Source organism: Limanda limanda, chromosome 12 (genome assembly GCF_963576545.1).
Source record: "Limanda limanda chromosome 12, fLimLim1.1, whole genome shotgun sequence".
NCBI classification, from domain to species: Eukaryota; Metazoa; Chordata; class Actinopteri; order Pleuronectiformes; family Pleuronectidae; genus Limanda; species Limanda limanda.
The window spans coordinates 11,993,285-12,016,284 of record NC_083647.1 but is presented as its reverse complement, the minus strand read 5'-3'; the positions used below and the strand labels follow the sequence as shown (position 1 = coordinate 12,016,284).

At 41.1% G+C, this 23,000-nt stretch overlaps 1 protein-coding gene across 1 annotated transcript in view; it reads left to right on the top strand.

The window, feature by feature from the left end:
• fsip1 (fibrous sheath interacting protein 1) overlaps positions 1 to 23,000 on the top strand; it is a 29,617-nt gene extending 6,617 nt beyond the window's left edge. Inside the window, exons 9-10 of the mRNA XM_061082997.1 lie at positions 13,162 to 13,314; positions 22,896 to 23,000. Coding sequence (XP_060938980.1) covers positions 13,162 to 13,314; positions 22,896 to 23,000 — 258 coding nt within the window. The remainder of the gene's footprint in view (positions 1 to 13,161; positions 13,315 to 22,895) is intronic.

Here is a 23,000-nt window from a genome sequence, read left to right as displayed (position 1 = left end):
GTTACTGGCATAAATATTTCCCACTATAAACTTACCAAGTCAGTCATCGGCTGGTATATAGAGACCACATTGAAACATAAAAGCTTAACATTTGAACTTGAGCTATGGAAGTCATGTATGCTGTGCCCCTTTGGTGTCTGTTTAGATGATTAGAATTGTCAGTGGATGGCGGAAGGTGGTGCAATGATGAGCACTGTCACCTTACAGCAAGAAGGTCCCAAACCACTGTGGGATTTGCATGGTCTCCTCATGTCTGTGTGGCTTTTCTCTGGGAACTTTCACTTCCTCCCACAACTATTTGAGACTTTAAATTGAGACTTTAAATTGCCTGTAGATGTGAATGTGAGAGTGAATGGTTATTTGTCAGCCCTGTGATACACTGATGACCTGTCCAGGATGTACCTCACCCCTCGCTTAATGTCTGCCCACGACTAATTTGCAGAAATCAATTACCCGATTATCAGTAATCAGCTTTCCATTTAACTCATATGTATCAGATAACAGTATTTGCCTGAAGATATGTGCACAATGTTTTGCAGCACACAATTGGTAACTCTTTTAAAAATTGATAATTTAAGACATCAACAAATCATCATTAAAAAACAATAATGAAACAAAATAATTGATCTCCTCAAACACATTTGCTGTCTTCTTCTCTTGTGATAATACTCTGAATATCTTTGGGTTTTGGGCACATGGTTGGATAAAAGAAGCGGCCTGATTAACCCCGAGTTAGGTTCTGGGAAACTGTAATGCATCCTTCACTATTTAACTGATTGACTATTTACTCATGTAGATTATTGGCAGAGTAACTGATACAGTAAATAATCATTAGTTTCAGCTAGGGTTGCAAAGGGGCGGAAAGTTTCCATGGGAAGTTTAGCTCGGGAATTTTGGAAAAAAAAAAAAAAACTACGCAAATTAAACGCTGAGCAATAAAAACATCATTCAAAACTCTATTTTAAAGATGTATCGAATGCAGCACACGATGCATGTTGAGTTTCAACCCTCCACTGTGCATTCTTCCATCACATGCACAGATAACTCCCAGCATCCTTCACACTACAGCAGGGCTATTGAAGCCTGCTGTAGAGTTAAGGACTAGTCAGGTAAGTTTCCATGTTATTACTGGGGAAAATATATTAGCATGCTGATTGAGGATTGTTCATCTGTTCATCTAGCCTATTTCCATTCATTTATCCATCAATTGCAAAATATGTTTACAGACGATTCCAATTGTTTGGCTAACTATTTATATCTCTGGCATTGTATTAGTATTTTTTTACAAACTTTTTTCTCATCTTATTCTACAGAACAATGCCACGTGCACTATCTCATGTGTGGAGGCATTTCACCCCATCTAATGTAGAAGGAGAGACTGTGTACATTTGCAAATACTGTGCAAAGACCTATGTTAAGAATGACACAACGATGCAGAAGCATATAGTCAAGTGCCCAAAGTTTCCTCAGGGCTCAAATCAGCCTATGACAAAACAAAGTGTTTATATTTATGTCTGTATATGACAATGTAAATACAGTTAGTATAAATTACCCACAACATTTCCAGTTTATTCCCGTTAATTCCTGTTTATTCCCATTAATTCCTGTATATTCCCGTTAATTCCCGTATATTCCCGTTAATTCCCATGGAAAGTTTCCAACTTTGAATATTCCCAGAATTTTGCAACCCTAGTTGCAGCCTTAGCAGAAATCAGTGTGTTGACCTGAGTGAATATGCTCGACCTCTTGGCCTGACAAAGACAAACTACATCTCAAAAGCCCAGTTTTCTCTACAATCGTTTCCACTGAGACTTGACTGAGCCCAGCCAGATGTGCACATGATCAATTGGGGAACTCTGGGGAGCGTTTAGATGAAGACATGACTCTGTAATTCTTTAAATTCCCACATCTAAAATGTTCAAACTTGTTGTAATGGCTGAGGTGGTGCTGAAGTTGAACGAGTACACACACTGTCATTGTTTAAATAAGACAACACTCCCTTGTTGCAGGACTCTCTACTGTGGCCAGTCGTACAGATTACGATATTGCCGGACAGCTGGACATGTGCAACCAACTTTCCCTCCCTTCCCACCCTTTAATCATCTTGTCTGGTTTAAAAAAACACTTTTAGAGAAAGTAAAATCCCCCATCAGTCATCTGCTTCTCATTAGCGCTCGAATCGCAAACGCTGGCATGCCTGTTCAAATGATGTAAAATATGAATTTAACAATGACACAAAACTTTATCTCGCAAGTAACTGGTTGCAGATTATTCACATTCGGAGCTGTACTGCTGCTAATATACTATACTGCTGCTAATGATGTAATGTCGTATGTTGCACAATAAATGGAAATGTTTTGCAACATCGCACTTCTAGGTATTGAAAAGCAGTTGATTGACCTACTTAAATCCTGCTGCACTGTTGTGGTATGCATTTATGAGGCACACAATAAATCTCTTTCACGGCCAGTCACTCAATCCACATAAGTGACCATAAATCCTAAAGGTGGTCGTAAAAGTAAATATGCTTTTGTCTTGCGGTTACGTTTCATCTCGGTAGTAGCTCACACTTGTCGTAGATCCTAACTCAAACCATTTGGGCAGCAGTTCAGGATCCTGCTAGTTTGCCTGCCTCATTCCAGCACAGTCTCTAATGTCTAATATCATAAAAGAGCTCATCTTGTTTCTGTTTCAACACCACTGAATCTGTTTTTTCCTGCGATATTAAATCATGGCCTGCTGATTTCCACGTGTACCATTGTCTTTTGCTCCTGGCTGTGTCGGATCGATCATCTGTCACGTTTTACACAGAAGAGGGAGTTATTCACCTCTCCCCAGTGAGCACTCGCTCATAAAGGATCAGTCGGGGCTTGAATCTGTGACTTCAGAACTTGGCGGCATCCAGCATCCTCAATAAGTTGTGATTGATATTCCGTGCCGAGAAGCAGCCTGTGCATTCCTGTGCAGTCACCTTAGTGGTATTAGAGTTCATCATTTGAGCCTGCGAGGGTGGATGCAGTCAGCTGGTACACTGCCACAGAGGAGAGTCAGCCTGCATCAGGAGCTAATTACAGAGTTGGTGGAGGTAAAGGAGTGCCAGCTCCAGAAAAAGAACGAGGCCTCCCCTTTCATTTGGAGACATTAATACATGGAGAATGCTTTAGCTACTGTATACGAAGCAAATCGGCAACTTATAGGAAGACGTTTTCGTACAAAAGTGTGCTTGGTGTTTTTGTGCGATGGAAAGTGTCTTTAAAAGAGGTGATTCGTCATTGAGGTTGTTCTCTTTCTTCAAGGTGATGCAGTGACATGTGCATGCTTTACTGCCATGACTGTTAATACATGTGCACATTAATTTGACCTTAACACACTATTAAGATTATGATGATTACCCTATTGCTAATATAATTGTATATTCAAATTCCCATTTACATGTTACACAGTTACAAAGTCACAGAGTTACAGAGTCTGATAATGAACTATCATCATATTATCGAACTATCGAATTTCTAGGTTGTGGATGCACAGTATAACTCATCACATGGCCAAACTGGGAGTCACAGTAGAATTCATGATGAAAATATGCCTCGCTGGCTTTGAAGTGATGATAGGAAAAAGATCAGATAAACCCTACTTTAATCATCTGGACTGAATGGGATCAAAACACAACTTTGAACACTGCTGCACTTGGACGACTTTAATATTGTGCTTATGATACAGCAGCGCTGCCCGAGTATTCTTTACTCATCTCCTCTTCTCTCAGTCTTCAGCTGAAACAGGCTGCCTGTCATTAAAAACATCTGTTGGCACATACGGCATCAATGTACAGTGCACCCCTCCTACTGTAACACTGTGTGGTAATGCCTGCACCACCCACAGTTCGGAGCCAGAGGAGGGGACTCTGTCATGAGAATTAGCTAGTGTTGGCGTTTGGTGACATGGGTGTGTGTGTGTGTGTCACAGATCAGGATTACATATGCCATTCATTCAAATGTGGCTTCTTTTTGAAAGAGTGGTTACAATGAACATTAATGGATGATATTATGGTTTTAAGAAATTGTCCTGCTGCGTTTGATTGCATCAGTTGCCTCCGTTAACGACGAGCGTGTCAGCTCTTTGTGTTTGTGCGTTTGCATAGTAACTCCAGCTGTGTTTGTGTTGTGCATTGGATCGGCTATATTTTGATGTAAGACGATGAGGTCACTTAGTCACACTGTGCGGTTGCTGATGAGCACCCATGATTTTAACAAGAGCAAACATTAAGTCAGCGAGCAGAGCTTTGGGCAGAGAACGCCCTTTTGACCACCACGAAGCGGTCAGCCGGCAGTTAGCAAATTTATCTTATTTAGTCCGGTCATGTAATTAAACATGTGTGGAAACGCTTTGGTCATGTTATATTCATCTTAAATGTAGGTTTGTTCTTTATTTTAATCACTGCCTCTATTAGAATACATGACATATTCATACTGTGCAGACATGTGATTCAGATATACGTGTAGTATACATATATAGACGTGGTATACTGTTTATTACATGTTTACTCTATGCGCCCTGTCCTCAAAACAAAAACTAAACTAGAAAGTAAACAAAGAAGACGAACGTAGTGTATTTTTTGGTAGAACAATGTGTCTCTTTTCTGTAAAGATGACATCAGGAAAATAAAAGAAACTATGTCCTCTCTGCTAAGACAAAAAGTGTCCTCTTTGTTATTGGATTTCCATATCCCTACTGAAATATTGACAATATGCTCATTCCCAACATAAGGGAATGCGGCTATATTTTATATATAACAGTGGCTAAAGTCTAGCATATTCAGTTGAACCCAATGGATATCTTGGCTGTCCGATATAAATTGGCTGGGATGACCTTTTTCCTGACATAAGCATATCAGTGTTATATCACGTAATTTTATTTTAAAATTGTAATTTTATATAATCATGCAAAAATATATATTTGGACATATTTGTGTTTTCTATTTATGGCTATTCACAATAATGTTTCTGACTAAACTGTAAAATATCAAGCCAGAGTTGGGCAGCTTAGGCTCAGGAGGAATATAGAGGGTTGTCCAGTAACAAAAAGTTCGGCAGTTTGATCATCAGCTCCTCCATCCATTTTGCGTGCCGAGGTGTCCTTGGGCAAAACAATGAAACCCAAATTGACGGCTGTCTTTTCAGTGTGGGAGGGATGTTTGATATAAAAGGTGCTGGAAATAGCTTTACTGTATGAATGTGTGTGGGAATGCAAAGTGCATTGAGAGGTCATCAAGACTAGAAAAGTGTAAAGTATAAATAAATGAATACAGACCACTTTCAATTACATTTCTTTACCCCAAGGGTTTGATAAAGACGTCTTAGGAATGATCGCCACATTAAAAAAAATATCAAATATCAGCAGATATAAAGGTATTGGAATTTTTATAATAACGGCATCTGCCTCTCAAGATTCATATCGGTAGGGTTCTACTATCTAATGGCTATAACACTGGTGCAGCTTGCAATTGACTGGGTGGCTTTTTGAACTGTATTAGCATGGGTAAGCTAATTAAATTAAAATGTTCTGATTTTACTTTAAAGTGCTATGGGAATTGTTAATATCATCTTTGCAGCCTCAGTGGTTTTTATGTTCTTCTGATGGCCGGACAGCTGAATGGTGAGAAGTGAGATGTCAGGGTTGCCATGTGGCACGCTTGGGCTTTTTCACAAGATTAACTTGGCTGGAGCGAAGAGACACCACACCCACACCCTTCTCCACCCTGTAATTCCCATGAGACCCAGTTTATTGTCTTCTTATAAATGCCTCACCCACTGGCGTTATCCACAGCAGCAGTTGTGTAAAGAGTTTCAAGGTTTTTTCTTTGTCTTGGTTAAGATCTAAGTGTTCCACTCATTATTACACTCCACAGTGGATAATTTAGTCATCTGTTAACAGTAAACCAACCTTAAAATATTCGCTAATCTCCCGTCTCCATGGCCCTTTAAATAGCATTAAAACATTTTAGAATATCATCACAGGCTTTTATTCTTTATATTATAACATAGGGCAGAACTCATCCTACTGTGTATAAATACACATTTTGATTTCAGACACAGCTGTTAGGTGCTAACTATTATTTTAAACATTACACAGACAGTTCACACCTTCCTACATTTTCTCTGACATTGAAAAAGTGCCATGAAACTCTTCAAGGCCGTTAACAGCTGAAATGTAGATATAAGACTTGACAATACACAGCTTTCGTCACTGGGAGACAAAAAGTGCAAAAAGATGCTTGGACCATTTCCCCCTCCAGATGCTTTCGATGAACATTTAACATGGTCTGCTTCTTAAGCTCTTTGTTCAAATTTCTTTTGTCTGTGTCATTATTTGGCAAACCTTAAATGAGCATTTACTAGCAAAGGGAATGAAACTAAACAATGATCCTATACGAGTCTGTCACTAACAACAGGAGCAGTGAAAACTTAAAACCGATCAAACAGACTTTGACCTTGAAACGCTCTTCTGATTATTCTCAAATATGCTGCAGATATTCAAACCCAGTATCACATTCACCAGGTTTTTTTCATTTGTGGGATGCACCAAGATTTTTTCATTTGTTCAACTGTGATCGCTCCAGACCACCCTCACATGTGAAACAAAAGTAAGTAGAAGATGATCCAGATGACCCACAAGTGAATATTGTAATACTTCAAGAATGTTAAGCAATCACATTCAGTATGTCATCAACACGGGATCCAAAATACAGATGTAAAACCTTCACTTCTGAAGGGGAAAAGGACACAGTGGACACAAACAAATATTGTATCTAGGACTGACATCACTACACAGTGATCCACAAATCATCTCTCATGCAGCAGTAGTCACAGATAGCTCTGAGGTGTATACTTAAAAAAATGGGAGGGGAAAATTGAGTTATAAAACTTCAATGTTTTGCCAGGCAAGTGGTGCAGAATTAAAAACATTTATTTGAATATACCTTGTTTACCCAAGTATCAACAAGCAGGTCGGTGCACAACGCAGCACGCTTGCCTCATAACTTGGCAGATAACTTGGGTCACAGCCGGGCAGAATGTCAATCTGAGATACAGAGAAATAAGAGGAGGAGGAGGAGAAGGGGGTTGCATAGAAACGCTCAGCCATAGCTTCCGAGCAGTTTACTCTCGAGATCTCACAGGGAGTGCTCGTGGCAAGGCATGCGGACAGGCCTTGGCAGGTAGCCTGGGTCCACGTGGCACAGCCAGAGTTTCTACTATAGCTCAGATTCGCAGAGAAACAGAGGGAGGGAAAAAAGTAAGGAGAGGAGTGTGCTGTTCTGAGCAACACGATGTCAGCCATGTCTGGGTGAGTCAGTATGGGTGGCTGTCTTTGATCAAAAACAACACTGTCCCCTTTGCAATGTGTAGCCATTTGACAATACATGCCTGTAAACACAGGGGAATACACACCAATCAGTCCCAACATTAACTGCCTGCCTGTCCACTAAATCTCTTCCCTCTAAATCCAGACTGAAGGTTCAGCATGTTTCGACTTACTTCGTAGTTTTGTCGTTACAGAATCTGGTGGGTTAGAAATCCAAGCTGCAAAAGAGTTTTTCTGAAATCTTTACTTCCATGATCTATGAAATTGGAAATGCTACTGATACCCATATCAACTATATGAATGCTAATGTGGTAGGGGTATATTGTTGTTGCGCTATATTGACACATTTATTGTGACAGAGGCGGATCGCCACTTCAGGTTTTTGTTTGTTTCTTTTCGTTGAGTTCCCATCACCCTGTTCTTTTATAATTGCGCATAAAGGGAGGTTGGTTATTGGGTTGAGTGTGTGTGTCTTCTCGGAAGGTGGGATGGAGAGGAGTAGTGCTTGAGTTAGAGCAAGCGTTTTATTCTGAAAGCGCTATTACTTGCGATTCTGTGGTGGTACTTCCTCTTTGCTCTGGACTCTCTCGGGAAGATATACACTGGGAGTCAGTGTGAAAACGAAAATTTGGTGAAGGTACCAGTTATCTGTACAACTGTTGCTGTGCATACATCATCATAAATCATTCGGAAAGACATCTCCTTGGGAGTCTGTCTTCATTGTTATCCACTACGCAGAGTTGAAGAAGCTACACTAAGGACTGAAGGTTTCCTGCAGAACGTCGTCCAAAGCATCACCCTGCCTCTGATGACTTTGCTTCCCATAGTCCTGATCCTGATCCCAAACTAAACGACACACTCAGACCCGGCTGTCCACATTATGTAAAAGTATACATGACCCATCACTCCATAGACCAGTTCAGAGGGTCATGTGACCATTGTAGGTGCTTTTGATGGTGGACTTTGGTCATCATGGGCAGTCTGACCAGTCTGAGGCTACAGAGCTCCTTACCCAGAAGGCTCCAACAGATTTTCATTGATTTGTGTCAACTTTGTTTTAGGCTGAAATTAGACCCAATTTCAACTGTATTACAATATACGTTAAAAGTGCAGTTTATGACAACAATTCACAACCCTTTACAGCAGTATATTGTAGAGTTGAATCAGGCATTATACTACCTAATAAACTAGTAACTCATTGTATGACAAAAACACAATGGTTCATTATTTGCATAGCCCGTCTCTTATGATATTTTGAATACATCAGAGCCCTCCAGAGTCAAGGCCAGTGAGCCATTTTGTGGCTACTGCATACAAAAGCATATTGCTGTTTGAAACGTTGTCTGGCGTTCACATCACAGAAGTGCTTTTAGAGAAAACTCATCGAGCCATTACTTTTTCCTCTTTGTTTAACTTATTAACTCTTTTCATAATGTTTGACACTTTGAATTTGCTGCCTCAGAAAACAGTTTTTCTTGTCTTGACTGTGCAAATAAGGTCATAAAGCCACGTCAGTGATACTTGGTCTGATTTTGAGCAGCCCTGCTCAACACCTGATGTGAGAAGGAACATGAACTAAGCCTTGGACTGGTTCACACATGTTTGTAATAGGACACACAAGACACCGATACACGATGGTGACCTAAATATTCGTTTTTTTTCTGTTTATGAGATATATCTGAGAATGTGTCTGCATGAGATGTTCCAGCTGTTGTACTCGGCGAAGTGCACCACAGATGCAACCCACATTCGAGCAGGGAAGACACTCCAGCCTTCCAATCTCAGTGGCTCCCTCCTCTGTCTAACAACTTTAATGTGACTGATGGGATATATTATATGTTCTTTTAACGGGAACGTAAGCTACAGCAAAGTCAGTGTTGAGTGTTAAGCATCCAACATTTGTTTTTAATTAAGTTGAAGTGAAATGTTTGGCGTACTATAATCTCAACTATTTTTCCCTATTTTGTCACTCTGGACAACAACGGATCATCCATCAACTGCTGCAGCTGTTTCACACTCAAACGCTGTGACAACCTCCCAATGGAATGTTTCGCCTCTATTTGAAATCATGAAAAAGATCAAAGGATATCAATATGCACTTAATGAATGTCAATGGCATGTTTGATTAAAATTATTTATAGGTCGTACAAATAATATACCAACGATCGTATCGCTTGTGGCAATTGGCAAGTCATTCTTTTTCTGTACTGTGGGAAAGTAAAATCTGAAACATGCGGTAAACCAAGGACAGCTTGTCTGGGGCCATCATGTCACACAGAGAACTCTTCTCTGTTTTAATAACACTCGTGTTGATTTCAATCTGCACTTGGGAGTCAGTGGAATCCTGTGTTTACTATTTTCAATGCTTTTACTCATATCTGCATGTGACGGGAGAGTATCGTCAAATCCCGAGGCACTAATGTACTGGCTGAGAGGATTCTCTCTTAAAAGTTAATTATGTTTTACGTGTTTTTCATATTCGAAGAAAACAGAGTCCAGATCTTTGTGGCCTCCCAGGAGTCCCGTGACCCAAACAGGTGACGTGATTATTGGACACCCTCAGCAGTATGTCAAGTGGCTTTAACGTGGAGAGCCGATAACAAGTGTTTTGCTGAGGTTCAGATAAGCAGAACATTGGTCTCTCTCCTCTGCTCTCTCTCTCAGCTTTAATGAGTTAAAGCTATCACACATTCCAGGAGAACCACAAATACCATAATGTACTAGAACAATCGCTGGATTCTACTGAAGTCAAAAAACTTTATTCCCTCAGTCGTCTCCAAGATGTGAATCATTACTACAATATGATGAGCACAAGAGCACAGACTGATCCTCTGGATAGCCATGCCAATGTCTCGGAAATTAATCTGAACTTGTTGCACTGAGTTCTTATAACTGCTGCATCGATTATTAAGAAACAAAGAACAAAACACTGCATATGAGAAGTTATTGGCTTGTGAGTCTCCTATGAAATTGAAAATTAACCCTGCCAGTTTAAAAAAACGTATGATCTCACACAGTGGTTTTGAATCGTCAACAACGCTATTACATAGCCTACTCCTTCTAGCAGCATTAAACCAGTTTGAACTACTCTATGAACATCTTGTCACACTGATGTGTTACACATTAGGAATTGTTTTTTTCAGCTTTGTCTCTACAAATATGGAAGTTCTCTAGTGGGTGAGAACATTTTCTCTGGGTTGTGCGATCCACAACTTAACTCTAGACCGAAATATCTCAACAAGTCTGAAATGGGTTGGCATGAATTTTTGTGTAGGGTAGACATTCGTGGTGCTTTTGTGGTACATTCGTCGACTTTTTAAGATGACCAAATTTGGGTTAAGTATCACTCTAAATAGGATTAAACATCAAAATATATGCTACTAGCAATGTGAAGAACTGCAGGTTGAATAGCAAGTGTGGGGTCACTTTTGTGACAGAAAACCAAAAACAAATTGTGGATAGTTTGTACATGTTTAAATTATAAAAGTGTTAAATGTCCACAAGAAAACACACACACACACACACAAAAAAAGAATGTTCCCAATTTTTCATTTATGATGAGACCTGTCATACAGGAGCATTGGATTCAATATTTGTGTTTGTTTCCAAATTCCTGCAAAGCTAACGATACTCCCATCAACCTCAACTGTCCTTTGTGTTTAGTGGTGATTGGCAATTGTTAGTATATATGCATTAGTATTATTAAGCTTTTTGTTATTAGTTTCAGTGAGAGGAGCAAAAGTGGGATTTTGTGTGAGACTGACGTGTGACCTGCTCTGTTGTAGCTTTTTGCAGCTAACTACATAAACTTCTCAGATTAGCTAGATTTGGTCACTGGTGCTAAGGTGATCCAGGACCAATGTAGAGATAGCGAGGACAAAGCAAAGACAAAAGACAAGTCTTTAATCTTGCCATTAGAGATTAGTAATGGCTAAGCAGTAATTGTGAGCGATTGTGAACTTACACTTCTCAGGATTTGTAGTGTGCCAATACCCGAGGGATTTAGTCTCATAAAGAAACACGTGACACACATGCCAACTTCATTCAAACTGTTATCCTTGATCGCTTTATCGCTGCTAAACTTTGCAGACAGCTTCAAAGTTTGAGAGCCTATAGTTCTTTGAAAGTAGGGCAGCCGTTTGTTTCCAAATTAAATAAACTGTTTCTCCCAAAGATTTTGGCTTTTTTGGAAACATGCATTTAGTGGTGTGAGGATGGTGGTAAAGCTAGACTTTAATTTTTATTTTTCCTGGTTGGTATTCTGCGTTTCTCACTCTGGTGCATGACAGGAGTCTGATCCCCTTGTGTTTTGTAGTCTGGATGAGTGAGTTTTAACAGAAGGGCTCTAGTAACGACCACTTAAAAGAAGGCTTCAAATAGAAGCTGTCATTATTTCCCTATAGAGAAACAGAGGCCAGTGGAAGGTGAGACCACACACATGCCTCAGGGGGTTCTGTTTTGCAAAGCTTTCAATATTAGCTTCACACAGGTATCATCCAGTGGCCAAAAAACTGTGGACATGCGTTACGTGACATCACCTATGTCTGTTTTGCTCATTAAGAGAAGCATTCACTCATCTTCTCTACATGCTGGCTCGACTTAAATGAGCTCTCCTCCTACTTAATACTTCCTTAACCGAAATGTGTCAAAGCAGATTCAGCTTCTTGGTGTTTAAGTTAAGTTCATAATTTCTAATGGTTCTTTCTGTCTCCTGCAACCAACCATTACGCTGTATTTGAGTCTCCATTGAGTTGTCGACATTTCATGAAATATCCATCAATTTGGACATTATTGGATCATACATACGCCTGCCTGGCATCCAGACTAACCAACAGAGATGGAGATTTCAACCACATGGCACTGGATTGATACTCCAAAACAGTCCTGTGGTTGGCAACATCCTTTCAGTCCCAACAATTTTTTTGGACATAGCCGCCGGTTTTACAGAGTGGCAGTGTATTTTTACACAGGTCCTTTACTTGTCTGTTGCTAAGATATTGTTCATTTTACCACGATGTTTCCATCCATACTAAATATACATACAGTGTGTGGTGTGTGAATGGATTATACAAGTTTAACTTAGAGATTTACCACAATTATACTTTAGCAAATATAGCTACTGATCATCAGGCTGCATTCGCCAATGCTATTCCTTCATTGTGATGTTGCATCTCAGTGTTGGCAAACCATGTGACAGCTGTGTGACATGTTTTAATATAAATGTAGCTGACATATTTATGTCATTTGTAACTTTGGATCGTTCCATCTGTGTGACCTAGTCGGAGGGAAAGATCCAACGTTTGGTCAGAATGACAATCCTCTCACTTATCAGCTGCCCGTTGATGGTTGTCCAGACATGACGCTCCTATTTCCTCCTGACCCAATTTCAGAGTTTGCTTTGGATGCAGCTTGTGGTTTACTGTGTCAACCCACTGCATGTGGATGCCATAATTGTGTGATTTATGACGGACCCATGTAGACTGCAGCTCTGGCTCAGCCTTGTGTTAAACTTGCACAAGTCCTAAATAAGTACCTGATTTTACTGTGTGGTCTGTAAAAAGCAGGATAGAACGGTTGCGTATTGTATGTGTACCGCTACGTCTTTAGGCCAAAACTCGATGATGAAAGTTTTAACAGAGATCAGCGAACTATAACTCAGGAAACTTGGAGCTGTTAAAAGATATGGTTTTAATCTGTTTTCTAAATGTTTCAGAGTGACTGTCATAAGCTGTAATAGAGCACCTACACGCGAAATGTGTTGTTTGCTCCCTTTGAGAAACAGTCTTGTCTGTTGTGTATCAGGGCCGCGGTTCAGAGGTTGGCTGGAAGTGCGATTGGGACCCGCAGCCAGGAGAGAAGGTCCTGCAGGATAGAAAGGAGAGGAGAGGGCTGGAGAGGCAGCTCCAAGAGATCCAACAGCAGCTGGAGATCCTGGGCCAGAGCCCAGAGATGACTGTAAGTTCAAAACAGCTACGTTCATTCACACACACGCACACACACATACACACACATACACAGAAATTTCTCCCGGTCTTCAGAGCACATTACATTGACTTGCACTCATTTCCTGGGGACTTGCTATAAATCATCTTAATCATAACTTAAATTAAATTAAAGCTGAATGATTTCCGTTTTGGGGATTCGCTTTTTGTCCCTGTTGAAGACAAGTTTCGAGAATGTGACAATGTAAATAGAGTAATACCTGGACCCCCCCCCCACACACACACACACACAAACACACACACAACAAGACACATGGTTAAATTCACTCGAGTCCTCACACAGTCTGTATTACAACACTCCTCGAAGGTTCTGTGATTATTCCAAGCTCACAGTTCATACGTCACTCTCACAGGGGGACGATGAAATCACATGAAATAATCGTGTCTCTGCAGGCCCGTAATTTTTCCTCTTCTTCATTTTCCTACTTTCTCTTTGTATCACTAACACACTCTATATACAGTTTAAAATGAGTTGTCATAGGCTTTTTTTGAACAGAGCGATAAAGTTCTTAAACTTTATCGCTCTGCCGTTATTTGATTGCAGCCTTGTTCTGAGGGCGAGGATGGACGTGTACTACACTGATGGCTTTGTGTCCTCCATGGTGTTTTCATTGCTTTCAAGCATTCTTCTCAGAGATCCGATGTCCGCGCTCCATAGCGTTTCCTGGAAACCATTGAGCTGTGTCTGGTTTTAAGAGCCGCTGTAGAGTTACAACCACAGAACGGTAGCTCTCTCTCCCAAAACCCAGTAGCTAAAGGCGCAACACAAGAATGTTCCACCAAACAAAGGTGAATAGGCCTGATTTCTGCTGTCTCTGACATTTATTCCTTTGAATTTTGTTTCCGAGGAAGGGAAAACACGTGATAAATTCATTGGTTTGACTTAGTCATTGTTCAGTTGGGTGAGCTTCTTTCGCTCATTCGCAACAAAGTACCTGTTTGGTTCGTCTAAGTTCTGTTGTGGATGGAGGACACATTTAAATGTATAATCCAACACATCTTTCCTAACACTGATGAACCACAGTGTGAGGTATATGCCTAATTTTAACATAAAAGATGCACAGTGAGGTAATAAACTCCACTACCGTGTGTAGTGCGCGCCACACCCTTACATCAAACAAGGCACCATGCCAAGAAACCTCAAACCTATTCTCGGTCTTAATGAGCAGAAACAAAGGGAATTTCTTTGCTTATTAAGTCAAGCTTATAGGAAACTGTTCTTTCATTATAATTACATAACATCAAAACTGCCAGTCTCTTAACAACTGGTGCTGAACACACTTTGCATTTAGCTCTGTGTCACACAGTGTGTGCCTGCAATGTAAACAGCATCCTCGATGTGTACGTTCATAGTTCTACCAAGCTTTTTTTGTGGTTGGAGGAGATTTATTTGTGCGGAATTTGTGTGGGAGGGCATTCTTAAACACTTTCACACAGCTACAGTTGCTCATAAAGTTGATTTGTACAACATCCGTAACTCAAGCTTCTCCTCACAGTCCTTTTGCACCTGAAGTGTGTACCAACCACACAGGGGTTGTGCATAGTTCTCTGGTGGATTTAACAGCAAAATAACTAAGAGGAGGGCAGTTTGTTTTTTTGTTGCATTGCTTTGAGCAATAAAGTCAAAGTCATAGGGAAAGAATGTCCTTTGGGATCAAGCACTTATTCCTCAAAGCTGCTAATACTGGTATGATTAAAACATACATACTTATCATGTCATGGTGCACATTTGCAAAGTAGCGTCTAGTCTGGCACGCCCCCTAACAAAGCCAGGTAAAGCAAGAGAGGACGCTGACAATGTCCTACATGCGCGGCAAGCAGTTGACCAATCATAAAGTCTACCAACTGGGCAAGTCAGAGCACATTGGCCTTCATCTGGACGGGGGGAGGGGGGGGGGGGGCTTTAAAGAGACAGGAGCAAAAACCAAGTGTTACAGGCAGAGGCTGAAAAGAAGAACTGCAGCAATGGACAGTCTGAGGAAAGGGTTGCATTTTTTGAACATAAGAGCATGTAAAAAAAAGGGGTAATAACCCAAATTAAAATTATGAACACAAGCATGTATATGTCTCCTTTAAAACATTTGTTCATCACTTCTTAAAAGAGTATAACGAGGAGAGCAATAACATTATAAAGTGGGAAACGAGAGATACTTATACAATGGTCTCAACTAACTCCACATGAATATAAATAAGCATATTCCCCAAAGTGCCAAACATTTCCCTTATGTACGAGTATTGGTAACATTTTTAATTATTCTCTCAATTTAGAACCAGATTTTTCTCTTTTCACGAGCAAGGCTCCAGTTCCCGAACAGTAAACCACTAATACTGCCTCATAGGAGGTGATTATTGTGAATATTCAGTCCAAAATTAAACGTATAAAAGCTGGGATGCATTAGCCCAGATGACGCAGTTTGTTTCTCTGTCCGTCAAAACTTTTCAAGGAGTAGTTTTATCTTTGTCCCCTTACAGTCGGTGATGACAGGAACAAGAAGTTTGAATCTTGAATTCCAGAGAGGGAAGCCAATGTAAGAGGTTGACGGTCTGTGAATTTGCTTTAGCAATATGTTTGCAATAAAAATGTTTTACTGTACCATATATCTGCAAACCCCCAAGATGGATTGGATATTAAATGTTTTCCCTGCGAGTGGGAACCGTGCTGCTCTGTGTTTAGTCTGGCCAGCTGCTGCAGCGCACCACTTACTGCAGAGGTGGAAAATGTCTCATGTGTTGTAGCTGTGGCTACAGATTCCTTCACTACTTCAGCCTGATTGATTCCAGGGTGTGATGTTAAGAAATCAAGTGTTTGTCCGGAGAGTTACCTGGTGATTTATTCAAACAAACGCCGTGTGGAGCTGGATTCAGATCTGAGACCAGTGATTGTGTGCGTCATCTCTGCTTCTCCCTCCAAGCAAGACCCCTTCCAATGCAGTTCACTGCTTTTCCAAAGAATCTCCCCTTTCACCTTTAGATTTCTTCTTCAGCTGTTTGTCTGTGCACTAAAGTCTACGTCCTTTCCTCTATCAAAAAAGGTGTTTTTTGTTTGACTCTTGCTGCTTTGTTATTCATTTAAAAAAATAACAAAGTTAAATCTGAGTTACTCAATAGCTGATCTAGACTTTAGCTTCAAATTTAATGGGCTACTTTCCTACATCAACTGTGAAAGGAAGGACAATCGCAACATTTACCGTAAAGCAGGATGGTTCCATAAATCTGTTTAATATGGCCAACATCATCAATCATACTTTCTCTCTCATATCTCCCTCTAATAAAGACACTTTTGGCACTTGTGTTTTTTTATGATACAGGAAGACCAACAGCACTCTGTGTTTTGCTCACAACTCACCTATTGTGTAACTTAGTACAAATATGTTATTTTGCGTGATGCTCTGGTCTCAGATCTCAGGAGTTCACATCTTTATACACTCAATATTTAACTCTTTATTTCCATTGAGACTGAAATGTGAATTAGTTTTTCAGAACTTGTGTTAAAGATTGTTATAACCTCATGTAATAATGTCTACACATAGTGTATAGAAATGACACAGATTGTGTATAAAGTCGAAACACACACCTACAGCCCTTGTAATGCAAAGGGCCCACACTTCCGTGACCGATCAGATAAACTTTTCAGGACAACGTGTTGAGCCCCCAGTTGTTCTGGCAGATCAAAAGTTTCTCTCAGAATAAAATCAGGTTTCACCAGAAAAGAGGATTCATGAAGAGAAAGGAATTCTTAAGCTAAAGGGATAGTTCACCTAAAAATGAAAATTCACACTCCATCATCTGATTTCTCTCAGGGGTAACAAGTGTTGCAGCCAAATCCAATAAAAAAAAAAACACAACATGCCTCCATACTGCTTGTGTGTAGTCATCCCAGTGTACACAAGCCCGGACATTCATAATTGACTCAAAAAAGCCTAATTTACACCGTGTTTTTAGCCTTAAAGTCCTCTGATAATCTTCTCAGAGGCCCTTCCATATTCTCACAGACAAACCTGAAACCCACACACACTCTCTCCTAAGGACAAGGGCGCGGTCCACGTTAGCATTGCTACGTCCGCTAGCATCACTATTTCTGGTACTGGCATTTTAGGCCTAAAATCTGGTGTAAATGATGCCGGTTTGAGTAGAGTAAGAATGTTGGGGCTTCAGGACACTTGGATGACACCACACGTGCAGTATGGAGGCATTTTATGTTTGATTGAATCAAGATGAATTTTCATTTTTCTGTGAGCTATCAATTTAATACCACTCTCTTCGCACTTGCGGAAGTCTTTTGTGAAGGAAATATGCATTAAACAGCTGCAGTTATTATTATAACAGTATGTCTGCGAAAACATGACCCTGTTGGCGGAAGTCAAAATGTGAAAATCTAGTTTGAAAACAGCTGAAATCTCACATGAACAACTTTTTAGAGAAATCAACATTAAATGTCCACTGTGTGTTCATGACATCACTGAAGCAGCCGGAGCTTAATCTGTAAATCACCTGAGCATGGAAGAGGTTATTTTCTCATTTAAAGGCTCAGTCACAACAACGTGAGTAAAATACAGTGTAGGTCACATGTATGTACGGATTCAGCCAACGATTGCTTCAACATACTGCCGTCGATGAAGTTCTGCAGAATAAACCTTAACTACATTATACTGTATAGTATCCACACTATCTCACATGTGACAAACTTGTATTTCCTCTAACCAAGATACATTTACAATGATGTCACAACTGCTGGCTCACATCACAAATTTGTATCAGCATCTAAAGCGTATATGGTGTAATGAAGAGAATTCCTCCCTATATTAGTGGAGTAAAGGCCCCCGGGTCTGTGGCCGATAAAGCAAAGGTATGTGACTGAAGTCAGTGACCTTGAAACTCGAGCAGCCCTGCACTGTGCGCTTACAGGAGCCAACAGTGAGCTGTACAGAGGCGGTGGTCCACTGCAGGGCAGATAGCTCTGGGGCTGAACAGCTCTGGCTTTGTCAGATTCAACTATCTGCTAGAAACTGATACAACACAGGAACTGAGAACTTTTATGTTTCACTGAAGGTCAGTGGGTTCCTCCACCCTTCCACTGATTGTTAGGAGAGGAACTGGACGCCTGTGTCTTGGGGGCAAACAACACATTAAACTCATTGTCATTTTCATGCTATTCAAATGCACAAGGAAGACTTGTAAAGGCCATGATAAATGATTTTAGTAATGATGTATTACATGGCTGGTATACAGAGATAAACAACCATTCACACTCATAAAAACCTACGTTCAATTTAGAGTCTCCCAATTAACCTAAGCCCCAATCTGCATGTCTTAGGACTGTTTCAGAAGTCCCCGGAGAAACCACATGCAGACACTGCAAGAATATGCAACCGAACCAAGAACCTTCTTGTTGTGAGGCGACAGTATTCACCACCATGCCATCCTATCACGATGTCCTTTTTCCTCTATTATTTCTTTGCTGTGATTTAGCCAATGTTCAGTATAAAATGCACGGGGTGATATTTTATAGATGACTATTGTTTTTCCGTGAAGCTGGGAATGACTCTAAAATCTGCCTAAACGGTGCCTGAACCGATACTTTTTTCAAAAAAGTGCACAAAACGATGCTTGACTAAGAAATGCTTTTTTTATTGCCAAATATATTAACTGTTTAAAGTAGATTATAAATATAAATAAATACAAAACCCTTTTAACTTAAAACTATGAATAACATACGAACTGTTAACAAAAGTTTACACTTTACTTAAATAAATAAAAATAAATACAAAACACACACACTCTGACTCGTGACTCTGACTTCGGTGCCTGAGCCAAATGAAGACTGAGGGTCGCTTTTCACTCGGAGACCCCCGTGTCTCCGCGGCTGGGGCTGTCGCAGGGGGGCTTCGGCCCGCCTTCGTCCCCCCAAAATGCGGTCGCTTTTATGAAACATTTCTCAGCGTGGTCTTCGCTCCTCCCGCCCCGAGCCTTTCCAAGCCGACCCGGAGCCGGTCGCGGCCCACCGCCACGGAGGAAATGCCCCCGGCGGGGGGGGCCAGCACCGGGGAGAGGGCTCGCGAGGAGATCCTCCCCCCCACCACCTGCACGGAAGCCCTGACGCACGCGGGGCGCGGGCAGTGCGGGGACAAGAGTCTGTCCACCGGCAGCCGCGGCCGACATGCGGGGGCCCGGCGGGAGCCGCCGCTTTCCGTGAAGGAAGGAGCGGAAGTATGAGGAGGCGGGACGAGCGGAGACCTCAGTCTTCCATTGGCTCAGGCACCGAAATGAGGCACCGAAATCTCCGTTGCATTTCGGTCCGGGTAGGTACCGGTTGTATTGGAACCGGTTCCATATTGGAACCGGTTCTCGGTACCCAACCCTACTTCTAACCAGGCTCTACATTGTTGTTTTTCTCTCATGAGGGAAACTCAATCAAATTCCTCATGTTTTTTTCCCTGGGCAGCTGCAATTTCCTCTGATGTTTACTGAACGTAGGTCTACTGCTGCTGCTTCATTGGATGGACTGAGATGAACTGATGTAGCTTTAATGCTTTAGATTAACTCTAGACAGACATTCAGACAGAAAAACATATCAGTCATCCGCAAGGCACCCTCCTATTAAGGGTACCTGAGGTCAACCACAACTGCCACAGGTTACTGCATTTTGTCAGCACAGTAAATAGCACTCTTTCTTTCCTTCATCTCGTTTTTCTCTCCTGTCTTAAGGAAAGTCTTAACCTTTAGTTGCCATCTCCGAGACGGCTGGTACTGGTTAAAGGCAGCTCTGGCTATTAATACTTCAGCCGGTGTGGCACTTTTTATATTGCCCCATTCATGAGCTCTCAAACAGTGACATGCCGGTAATTGACCACCAGTGATTTTATTTGTTGTGCCATACGTCTCACGTTGCAGTAATGGCTCATTTTTGTCTGTGAGGGGTAACCATGGAAGGGAAGCTAAGTGTATGCCTGTCAAGATGTCATTAGGCATAGAGTTATGTACATACACAAAGAAACCTACCAAGGATCTGTCGCCCCCCCCCCCCTTCCGCAATTTACAGTTAAAGGTCAAGTGCACAGGCAAAAGGCCATTTCTCTATACATGAATGTCAAGGTACAAAAATACAGAGTGTTGCAGGGGGCATTGCTGCTGGAATGTGTCCATGGTGCCTGTGGCCTGTGGTATAAGATGACATGCAGCGTCTAGGTAATTGCAGGGATCATAAAGGGTTACACGGGCCAACCCGCCATGGCCGAAAGGGTGTCATTACACTTTGGAGGACTTTGATCATGGACAGAATTGACTGGTAGGGATGTCTATCAGCAACTGGGACCTGGCGAGAGGCTGGAGAGTTTTCAGAGGGTGGTCGGATCAGAGGAGGAATACAGATGATCGATGAAGAGTATTAGCTTCAACTAGCGGGGTGGATGAGACACAGGAATGTCATGTTGTTTTGAGCAACTCAGCGGGATGTAAGAAAAAGGTGAAAACAACAGCACGGCCACGGGTCTGATATAAGTCACACTGTGCTAGTATCAATACGTTGAAGTTATTGATTATTGTCATGTGGCCGCTTTAATATGGAAACAAGGAAAACAATCTAATTTAATAATTTGTGGGATTGAAAAAATACAAAAACATCTGTGCAGAAAACCTCCCACTGCATTGTGCATGTTTGAAAGGCGGGGTAAACTCCGTAGCCAATTCTCCAGTTTTTACCTGGAAGTCATGTCTGAAAGCGACGTTATTTCTTGTTCGGATTTTTGCAATAGCATTAAAGCAAAAAAAAAGATAAAAGCTAAGCTGTGAACTGTTTTTTTTTTTCCGTAAACCACTGCCTGCTAAACGAATTTCTGTACAAAATGTTCTTAAAAAACCCCAGAACCAAACATCTGGCAGAGATAGTAGCTAAAATCTCGTAAACATTTAGCTGCTAAATAGCCAAATATTTCCCTCAAGAGTTAGCGTTGATGAATTAGGTGTCAACCAGCATGATTCCAAATGAATCCTTATGTTGCCGTGTGAATTGTGAATGTACAAAAGAAAACAGCTTAATAACACTTTGGCGACATAATTTTTCATAAGGTGATAATGATGTGTTTAAAGATTGTTTTGTTGCTGCAATTTGTGGAAAAACAACCAATGAATCCTGCTTTTATCTGGATCACGGTCAGAATGATTGGATGACAGGAGTTCCTTATTTGAAGGCCAGGGACATTCTGTTCGACTGGGACAGCTAGAAACACCAGCGCACATGCTGAGAGAAAGACAAGGATTACCTTTCTACTCCAGAGGTTTTAAAGCCCTGCTTTGCTTGATACATTTCTGGGTTATTGCTTATGTCATGAAAGGTAATAAGTTGATATCATTGGAACAACTTGACTGTTTAGTTGCAGCTGTCTAAACACAGTTCAGGATCCTCACACCAAGAGATGGCAACTGTCTATGAGCTTTCATGCATCGGTAAATTAGTCACGTCTCTTATTAGGAATCAAAAGTTTTGTCAAATTATTTGAAATCGAAGACTACTTGCTGTTGCTAAATAGAAAAAGCACTTCCATGAAAACATGTTGACGTTTAGTTAAATTCTGAAAACCCACCCCTCTCCTCGTAACCTACTTTAGCAAGGCTGTCTCTCCGCCTTGAACTCACATGCAGTCCCAGAATGCTAGAATAAAAAAACAGTGGTAATATCCAATTGGAAGTGTTTTTTTCCCAGACAGCTTCCAACTAGGCAAAGGGGACAATCTCAGCAGTGCACCTTATTATTATGTCCTGCCACTGTTATCGCAGGTCATGCATTAAAGTGACATGTGGATTTGTGAAAACAGAGTTTTAAGCCCAGTAAAGAATCTTTTGTAATGGGAGCTTGTTTGGAGGATGTTATGGAAGAAGATATGAGCAGTTAAGATGAACGCAAATATATATATCGTGACTTGATTATGATCCAAAACGCAAAGTACAAGCAGTTTTTAAAAAACTGTTTCTTTTGGTTAGGTCATCTTTGGTTTGAGGTTTGTGTCGTAGTTTGAGGAGCAGGATAGGAATCTCTAGATTGTGGTAGCAGGTGGGGTAATGGGGTCTGGAGGCTGAGCAGGGAAGCCAATGAGGTGATGATCTAACTGCGAGCAGGAGACCAGGATAGGTGGTGAGGCAAAGATGCATCAAGAGACAGATGACAATGATGGAGCTTGAGGTGGCGAATATAAAATGTATGCAAAAATCCCTTGAGGAATAACAGACTAGAACTTGGCCATGATGTTTGTACCACACGGGAACTGAAGGATCTGGTGGAGCACACAGGCAGACAGCGAGAAGTGCAAACTGGGGACAATCAGCCACACAAGCATCGGAGAACAGAGGCAAACACACAAAGTGAGGCAGCCCAGAGTCTAACCATGGCATCTTGACTTCTGTAATAATGTGACAATGATACTCCTACCAGAGATCTGTGTGGAGGGGTTGTAATAAAATGGTGGGTTTCTGTGTTTTCACGCAAACACATTCTTGACTTGTACTTCTAAAAACTTACGTATTGTCTGTGTATTTTTGCAGAACGAGTCTGCAAACCTCACGGAGGAGGAGTTACTCAGACTGCTGGAGGAATGTGAGCTGACTGAGCGTTGGAGCCCACAGCTGGAGACGACTGACACGACATGA